Source organism: Cariama cristata, unplaced genomic scaffold (genome assembly GCF_000690535.1).
Source record: "Cariama cristata isolate BGI_N322 unplaced genomic scaffold, ASM69053v1 scaffold5315, whole genome shotgun sequence".
Lineage (NCBI taxonomy): Eukaryota > Metazoa > Chordata > Aves > Cariamiformes > Cariamidae > Cariama > Cariama cristata.
Window position 1 is genome coordinate 52,318 of NW_009616826.1, and position 9,331 is coordinate 61,648.

At 46.4% G+C, this 9,331-nt stretch overlaps 1 protein-coding gene across 1 annotated transcript in view; it reads right to left on the minus strand.

Annotated features, from left to right (window-relative positions):
* FAM179A (family with sequence similarity 179, member A) overlaps positions 1-7,264 on the minus strand; it is a 30,886-nt gene extending 23,622 nt beyond the window's left edge. The window contains exons 1-6 of the mRNA XM_009700301.1: positions 7,237-7,264; positions 6,102-6,252; positions 5,065-5,276; positions 4,369-4,604; positions 2,615-2,787; positions 1,330-1,376 (exon numbers count right to left, since the gene is read on the minus strand). Of these exons, the coding sequence (XP_009698603.1) occupies positions 1,330-1,376; positions 2,615-2,787; positions 4,369-4,604; positions 5,065-5,276; positions 6,102-6,252; positions 7,237-7,264 (847 nt within the window). The remainder of the gene's footprint in view (positions 1-1,329; positions 1,377-2,614; positions 2,788-4,368; positions 4,605-5,064; positions 5,277-6,101; positions 6,253-7,236) is intronic.
* Positions 7,265-9,331: the final 2,067 nt, after the last annotated feature.

The following is a 9,331-nucleotide window of genomic DNA, read 5'->3' on the forward strand; positions in this document are numbered from 1 at the left end:
CAGCCTCACTAGAGGCTGGTTTTCTTAATGGGAATAGCGCAGTGCAGCTCATTCTGAAATACTCTCCAACAGAGCTGTTAGACCTCAGAGAACTAATCATTCCTTACATGGCTTCACAGATGATCAAATCATGTGACAGCCAAGCAGTAAAAAAGGAATAACTTTCTTAAATCAGGATTTTTTTGCCCTGCAGAATGGTCAGATCAATAATAAAAGAGAGAGAGATGGTTTAATGATATAGCTCATTTCTAGTCCAGAATGCATCCAGCAAAAATGTCACCTTACTTATTCAGCAATACTTCTCCTCAGTTGCATTCAGCATCCTAGCTGCATATCAGGAATAAAGGAATCATTCCTATGGGGCATGCCCATTATTTGGCAGAAATAACACTGAGCTGAGGGACCAGTGGATCTTATCCCTTTTTCCGCATCAGCAAAATTATTCGTTAAATTCTCATCTCTCTTTATTGCTACAAACCCACAGATGGCAAAGGGACCACGATGGTGTCACTGAGGTTTTCAACTTAAAAGTATTGGCTAACACAGATGCACCAGACACTGCATTTTGTCTTGCAGAATTCCTGCCGGTAGGCATCTCCTACCTCAGCCTCAGTTTGCAATACCGACATAGGCAGATAGAGTAGGGGAAGAGATTTGTAATCATAAACCTAGCATAAGTGGTTTGAGGTAAATGAATTGCACAAAGGAAGCCTCAATCCATTACTCAGCATTTCATTTAGGCTTGTGCTTTAAGGGGACGGAAAGCTCAGATCCTGCATAGGCTGGATCCTTTTTAAGTTTCTTTCTCTGTAAGTGGAAAATTCGCAAAGACTTCCTATCACACAAGGTTTCGCTATTTCTCCCAGTGCAAAAATAGGCAATATTGATGAATTGACTTCAGATTTCAAAGGGTTCAGTTCAGAAACTGCTCCAAGGGAAGGTTTTCTCCTTCAAGTGTAGGAGGAAGGAGTGGAAACATTTCTCATTTCATGTGAAATGCCTCGTTTTTCTCTAATCTTTGTGACATTAGAGAGTGTGCAGAGAAAGAAGAAGTATGAGCATGAGGTAGAGGAACATTTTCTTTTCCTGCTGTGCATTTCCAAGGCCTCAAGGTACCTCTCCAGCTCCTGCCATTCATAACCTCCTGCTGGAGTCATTTGCACTGGATCACCAGAGAACACTTCCCAATGACTGGGCTCTGGGGGAGCCATCTGAGCACATCAAGGAATTGAAAAAACTTACAGGATAGTTTTCAACCAAACTTTCACAGTGCCACCCATGGGTCAGGATTCCTATGGCCATTTTAGGACAGCCATGCCCTGTACCTACCTAGAGATTTAAGGGTCTTCTCTTCACTTCTGCTGCCTGATCTTGGCCTTGAGAAAATTGAGCATAAAACAATAAATGAGGAGACAGAAAGTGAAGGGTGGGTAGCATGAAAGGAGGAAAACTTTCTTAGCATGGTCATTCTGATGAAGGAGGCAATGCAACCCATAAAATCAACAATATGCAAAGCTGATTAATTGCCATTAAACTTCCAGTTGCTGGAGTCACACAGAGCTCATCAAACTCCAGCTCAAACAGAAGAATCATTCTTCAATTTGGGCCTTAACTTTCCAATTCTACTATCTCTCCTTTCGGAGCTAAGTGGCTCTCACATACATCTTTTCTGAATCAGCACAAGATGTTAAGCCAGTCATAAGTCTGTATTGAGGGCAGCTACATTTACACTGCTGCAGAAGCCTACCTTTGCCTGGTGATGCCTTCAACTGATGACAGTATCTTGTTACACATGGTAATACCACTGCTGTCTCCTGAGAATAATATCACACCTCCCTGCTCTTTCAAGAAGAAAAAGGGGTTTTCCAACTCACCTGATAGGTAAGTATATTCAGATTGCACTTTAAAAGCCATGCTGAAGCTTTTAAATTGGAACTGTATTTCTATGACTCCTTATTTATTGTTATAACTAGGATAAGGTTGACAGCTGGATTTCCCCACACATATCCACGCAAATCTCTTTTCAGCAGTTACAGCCCTATAACTGTTCTCTAGCACCTTGCCCTCTTTGAGCTCAAAACCATATGTAAATATTAAACATCTGTAGGATTATACATCTATAAACTGAGATTTAGCTGGGCTGTAATTTCACAGTGAAGGCCCAGACACAGAGAAGTTAGGACTTACATTTACAGAAGCAGCATCTGAATTTGCAGACAGCTACACAAGAGCCAATATTTGCCCTAACATATTCTGGCAGGTACAGAAACTGGCAGTCAAAAACCACAGACAAAACCAGATGCTGTATTCGGATCCGTGCAATACACTTCCCAAATGGCACCACCACGATTACAGAGTGAATCAGTATCGGAGTCCAGCAGAAGACCTGCCTTTAAGGTCCTCTTAAGTCCTACCTCCTCCTCCCCTCTGCCACCCCTGCTCTTAGAGTGTATGATGTTGGCTTTGCCATTGTGCTAGTTCATCATAGATACGCAAAATGGTAAATGCACAGAAGTTTGCATAAATATACTGGAGAGCTGACTGCAGAAAACAACCTCACGAGACAAAAGTGTGAGGTGAGTGGCATACTGGAGAAGCAGACACCTTGGCTTACCTCATCTCCAGGGCCTCTTGGAGCAGCAGGGGCTGAGAGCTCGGGAGAAGTACCGCAGCGCTGCCAGGAGCCCCATCAGATGGTCTCACTGACTTGGGGACAGGAGGGATCACAGCCGCTCCCAGTGACTTCTTCCCATCCCCACCACTGCAATACATGGGCAGCAGGGAAGCCTGGAAATAGTAGAACATAGTGCTCAGCTCGAGCATCCAGCCATCCCCCCTTGATGCCACAAGAAGTTTAGCCATGCTCTTAGCTAGAACTTGGCAGGAAAAGGAAAGTCAAACTGATGGAGCAGCTTGGCCTAGGATGGGCAATGGAAAGGGAAGTGGTGTGGGACAGACCATGTCCCATGCTGTTGCCAGCTCTCTCCCCTCACTCAGCTCTCAGGCAGTGGCTGCATTCCACCTGCCATCCATCTGCTTGGCAAGGCTGTTCTGGGGTGCCGTTGTCTCCGTTAGCCTTCCTGATGGTATGGGAATGGGTTTAGATCACTATCCTCTCACTGTCCCTAAAGCGCCTACCAGCCATTACTGAACTCCAGCCAAGTCCCCACAAAGTCATTTTGGACGCTGACAAAACCTGCATTTCTCAAGCCCATAATTTTTCTGCTTCTGCCCTTCCTACAGTCTCCCACCAGCCTTTCGGCCCAGATGCTAATGTGCTCTCTGGATGCTCGGTGCTCTCCAGCTCCCACACAATTCATCATCTCAGGCTCACTGTCTTTTATTAGTTCAGCAGAGCTCCCTACCCTGCTGCTCTCTGTAAGATCTCTCTGCCTGCTGAAATTAGTTCAGGCTCCCCATGCCATGGCTAGGAAGGGGGATGGAGGGAGCAGGGGTAGATGCGCATCATTCCTTAGTATCCCATCGTTCTTGTCACAGCTAAAGAGCCAAATCAGGACTCATTCAAACCCCAGTGAAACCAACAGAGTTAATGTTAGGGGATACATTTGACCCTGTATCTGCAAGGCTGAAATCAAGTACACTAGCCTTTTATTGGTTATCCTGTTTACAAAAGCTGTTACTCAGCTGCATTCTCCTGCCCACCACGGCAAAACCAAAACAACTGCACTCTCTGCCCCTCCTGCAAAGGCAATCGAGTGGATGGGGTCTGGAGTCCATTCCTCATGGCCAGAATTGCCAGTTCCCATCACTTACGCCCAGGCAGACCCATGGGGGAGGATGAAGCTGTACAGGGGCTCCTGCACTCTAGAATTATTGTTAGAGATAACTGTGCAGAAGGACATGGCTGTACAACTCAAAAGCTGTGCCAATCTAGAGTTGAGTTTGCAGGACTGCCTGCTCCAGCAAACATCTTTTTCCATCTAAACCAGACAGAGTTGACATAAAAAGCCACCAAGATACTGGTGTGTCTGCAATAGTAACCACAATGTACAGATGGTTCACAGATACATGTGTTTTACTAACTGTGGAAGGATATGCTTGACCAGATTAGACACATTTAGTTGCTCGAACTGGTTGCTGGTGTTTTCTCAGTCATAAAACACAGCAGGAAGCACTGGAGAGGACAGAAACTATTTAAAAACCTCTTATCCTATTGATATACTCTGAGGACATGAAGTCTGCAGTATGCACATTGCAAAGACAGCCTGAAGCGCAGTGTCCAGCTGAGCTCTTCTTTGGCTCAGCTGCTTCCCTGGGCTTGCACCCCAGGCAAAGAAAAGCTTGGAGCTCTGCCTACAGGCCATAAACTGAGGATCCACCACAAGTGATTTGGCTTGGTTTCCTTACTTTATATCCTTTTCCTTCTGACATCAGCTCCTTGTTATTCCCATCACTGCCATCACAGCCTGTGCCATTTTCCCTATACTCCTGCTCTCCGTTGCTCATCCTGCTGGGCTCTGCAGAAGGAAGGCTGTTCTGGATGGGAGGCACAGGCTTGGAGGTTACCAGGAGCCTCTGGGAAGCAGAACTGGAAACTACTGGCTTCAAGGTAACCCTCTTAGGGTCACTGCAGTCAGTCAGGCCTGCAAAGCAGAGACACAAAGCATAATGCAAGTAGCGCTGCAAACCTAAAGCACCTGAAGCTAGATATTTCATTGGACAGATTTCTTGGAAACTATTAAATAACTGCACAGGGAAACATGCTCATGCTGGCAGCCACTTGAAGCAGGCCAGTGGAAAACACTTACTTCCCCACCAAAGGAACACCCTGGTCCTCTGGGCTTCTGTCAGACAACAGGGAACCCACGGGCCTGTGCTTACCCAGAATAAGTCACCTGCACGTACACCCTCCTGCTCCTTTCTGTGCCCCGCTGCTGTACACCCCTACAGCAACAGGAGGGCTACACAGGGGACTGAGAGCAGGGAAGGTCATCGCAGGGGGGCACGTGCAGGGGAGAAGTGTTCACTGAGAATGTGTGCTAGCTCTCTAGGCTGGGAAGAGACTCTGCTTCCCACAGGAGAGTGGGCAGGCTCCCGTCTTACCTCTCTGTGAGGCTAACAGACCCTCAGACATCCTCCTCGTCTTCAGCTTGTCCTTGATGTCAATGGTTTCCAGGGCAGCACAGCTCACCTCCCTCGCTTGGGGGTCGTGGGTCAAGGCTTGGTGAGAAAGGTGGGAGAGATCACCTCCATCCCTAGCATTGAAGTTGTGCACACTAGCCTTGCTGACCCAGCGATCCAGGGGAGAGATGACCCTTGGGTATGGAGGCTTCCCAACTCCATTCCCGTCCCATGAACTCGGCTGCTTTTTCATCTGGGTCATTAACATGGACTGAAAAGAAGCTGTAGATCAGGTAAAAGTGAAGAAGTGAGTTAGTTGACCTCACACCTTTACAATCAACTCATGAGTGAGATATTCAAGGCTTTTTTTAATCATTCAGAAGACCAGTTTGTTTGTTTCATAAAACTAGCATCAGTTTAATTCTTCTGAACAGCATTGAGCTAGCAAGCCAAGAGAGAGAGGTTGAAGACCTCACTGGTAAGAGGGGGAAACAGAATCCCATTTCAGGCCTTGGCTTTTGTGAAAACTACCAGTAAAGACCCACATGGTGCTTCTGGTATTTCTGGAAAGCATAAAGGTGTCTCAGCAAGCTGGCAGACCTTGCCAGTGTTCCCTCAGCACCATCCCATCCTCAAGGTCAGATCTGACAGGGAAGCAGAGGGACAACTGGGAATTTATCTATGGTGAGACGACACATCAACAGCAAGGATAGAAACAGAACTCACATCTTATTACCATGCCCAATTTATGGCCAGTTGGGCCACAGTCCCTGTCCTGGCTGGCAGTAGTAGTGATTTGGATACTGTTGATAAAGGAGAAGGCATAATGAACTAATGACAGAGAGATGTGATGCCATGTGCAGCACTGGAAGAAGGCAGGATCACCTGGAGCTGTCAGCCACTTACTCTGACACAGAGCCAGCACATGAGGACTGACCTCCAAGGATCATTTCTCCCTGAAATCAGGTGGGTGTTTTGGTTTTTTTTCATTTGACTGAGGCCACCATTGCATATTCAACCCCTTTCCATCCTTACCTTCTTCTTCAGTGGTCCAACTGCTGCCACAAAACTGCAAGTTTGAATCAATGCTTCCGCCACGCAGAGTTCTGTATCTGGGTTTGAATTTGGGAACGGTCCCACAGTAGACAGCAACTGAGGCGTGGTACTTAGCTTTAAAATAAGGACAGTACAAGTGACTCAAATCTGCAGCATTTGACAGAGAGAGGAAAAAACCAACACCCCTCCTCCCTAGAAGACTAACACAGCAGGAGTGCCCTGCAGTCCTGGCCTCTGCAGCCGTCTCTGCGACCTCACACTGTGCTACCTGGTGAGGCGCTTGCCTTCCAGCACTTTGACAGTTGAACCTTCTACAAATCTGCACATATTGTGCTAGTTGCCTATCCACGACTACAGGATTCCTTTCCTCTCCTTTCAAAGGATAGGCAACCCACAACAATCTCTAGAATTTGGCAATGTCTAGTAAGTAGATGTTTTCCAAAGCTAGTTTGAAAGTCCTTTGTTTCTGCAATTCCCACTCAATTTTGGGTTGGGTTTTGTTGGGGTTTTTATTTCTCTTCACAATAAAGAAAGTATGAGGACACAATTAGTCACCAGGTGTTACAACTGAAAGAAGGTTTGCACTCTGCATTAGATGTCCCAAATATTCAGTGAGCTTATTCGATTACTGTATCTGTAGGATGTAGATTGTCCATCCAAACATTCTCCTTTGTTCTGCTGCACTGTTACAGGGGTTTATTCACTGCTTTCTTTACTGCAGAGACACCCAAAACCAACATAAACATGGCCTGCCTCAAAAAATTTCTCAGCATGGCTGTTCCTGAAAATTCAAAATTATACACAGCATGTTTCCCTGCCCCCTACCCTGGCCAATACCTTCCCCATTCCCCAGCCTCTAAGGCTGGGCTCTCACTCGTACAGCATGAAGAATAGCTGCTGCACTTGCCAGCATCTCCAGGGTCTCGTGATCAGTGCTTTGAATGCAGCTTTTGTACATGCTCTGCCTCCCTGCGCCAAGCAGCATTCCTGGGCACCGGCATTGCTGCTGCAGGCAAACATCCTCCAGGCAAAGGCTGCGGGAAAGGGATTGCAACAAGCCCTGGCTGAAGAGGTCTCCAGTCTGCTGCAGCCCTTTACCTGCTGCGAAATCATCTTGCGTTGCCATGGTGGGCGGTGGGCTCTTTGCAGATGAGCATCTACTCGATGTGCTGCTGGTCGCTGGGCCTGATACAGCTGCCGGTGGGTTCCCCTGCAGCATCAGGAGCCTACATGGAAAAATAACACTGCTAGCGCAAGTGACAGCCACCAATCCCCGGCATTGCCCTGCCTACAGGGGCTCCTGCGTACCAAACTGCTCAAGTCAGGTGGTGTTAGAACAACGTAAAAATATATCCAAGCTATGCCTTTTCCACATTCTGTCAAAATCATGGCCACAAAGTCCAAGCGCTGGAGGAAAACTGCTGGCGGCCCAAGGGGGGAAACGTAACTCCACCCCAGCAGCTCCTCTCCCCATGGCTGTATGGGCACAGCAGCACAGACAAGTCTCTCACCGTGCCCACCCACTGCTGTTGGACCTAGCACAGCACATTGGAGTTGTTCTCACCTAACTCAGTGCTGCTGCTGCAGCAGGAGCATCATTTCACACATTTGATCACACAAAGAGCTGTAATGTCACACTGGATTTGCCCAAGAACAACTGAAAAAATGGAGAGTAGAAAAGTTTCCTCCTTTTTAATACAAACGTACCTGGATTTAAGGGGCATCACCAGGCTAACAATACTGGAGACTGGTGTGTAACCCCTATCTATAGCACTTTCCACCAGACTGCAAGATTTTTTCCATAGAAAGGGGTAGATAAGATTTTATGACACATCCATGAGCAATTCTGAGCCACAACTCAATCCCCAAGCCAAATACTTCCAAATCCTCCACCTTTGGGAAAGGAAGGAGAAAAGCACTTGAAACAACTGCCATTGTAGCTAAATGGCCTGCATTTATAGTGTTGCTGAGGTACCTGTAGCACTTGCAGCACCTCAGAAAGCCTGAGGCTACTGCATAACCCATATGCAAGGATGCCAGCTATCCAGAAACTATCTGCCACGCTCACATCAGCAAATGCACATCCCATAGGACTAGAGGAGTTGTAGACAGTGTTACGGTGCACAGGGTATACGAGGGTAAAGGAAGTTTATGCTTAGCCCTTCAGGTTAGTGCTATAGCAAAACATGACACTTTCCAACTTCGGTCCCTGCAGTCCGTTTTCTTAGCGGTTTGGTTGCTTTCACTTTAAAACTCTGTAGAGATTTCTTTTCACCTTCTGACAGAGACTCCAGTCACCCTACAGGGCTTGGGCGTCCTTAAATGTATTAGCCCATTTCTTATGGTCTAAGTGAGAGGTAAGAGGGGATTTTGCAGAGCATACCATAGGATGAGAGGTCAGGGTGGTAAGCCAGGAGTAAAATTCCTGTAAACATCACTCATAGGTGCCTCTAAAGCTCTGCAAACAGAGTGACTACCACATGGTAGCTAAGTGCAGCCAGAAGGATCAATTACGGACACAGTTCAGTTAAATTATTACAAAAGGAAAAATGCTTCTGCACTCAATGGAAGAAACAAAGGCGAGTCTCTATTAATGTGTTCTGTAAGCTGAAAACAAACAACAAAGAATGCCTGTACAAGGACTTTAGGTACCCTACTATCAATGAAAACTTGCAATCAGATAAAATGCTATCCTCAAGCAAATTTCAATAGAAATTGTTCACATTGCAGCAAGGCCCTGTACTGCTCCACCCCCTGCCCAAGAGATTGAACTCTGCTCGAAAGCTGTCAAAGCCTTCACCTGGAGTAAAGCAAGTGATTTCAGAAAGGCTGAAGTTGGTTGAGACAGTTAACCCACTTCTGCCTTTCACCCTTTTTGTTAATGTAGATAAAGTCACAGAGACAGCTTAACGTCAAGGAATGAAGGTGCTTAGAGGGTTTTTTAAGCCTAATTGCCATTACTTTCAAGGAAAGGCAGGCACTAAATACCCTTTAAAATACAAATATGAGTCTATTTGGACTGTGTACTTTAACACAAGGAATGGAGGTATCAGAATCATTTAGGTTGGAAAAGACCTCTAAGATCATCAAAGTCCAACCATTAACCTAGCACTGCCAAGTCCACCACTAAACCATGTCCCTCCTTAAGCACATCATCCACATGTCTTTTAAATACCTCCAGGGATGGTGACTT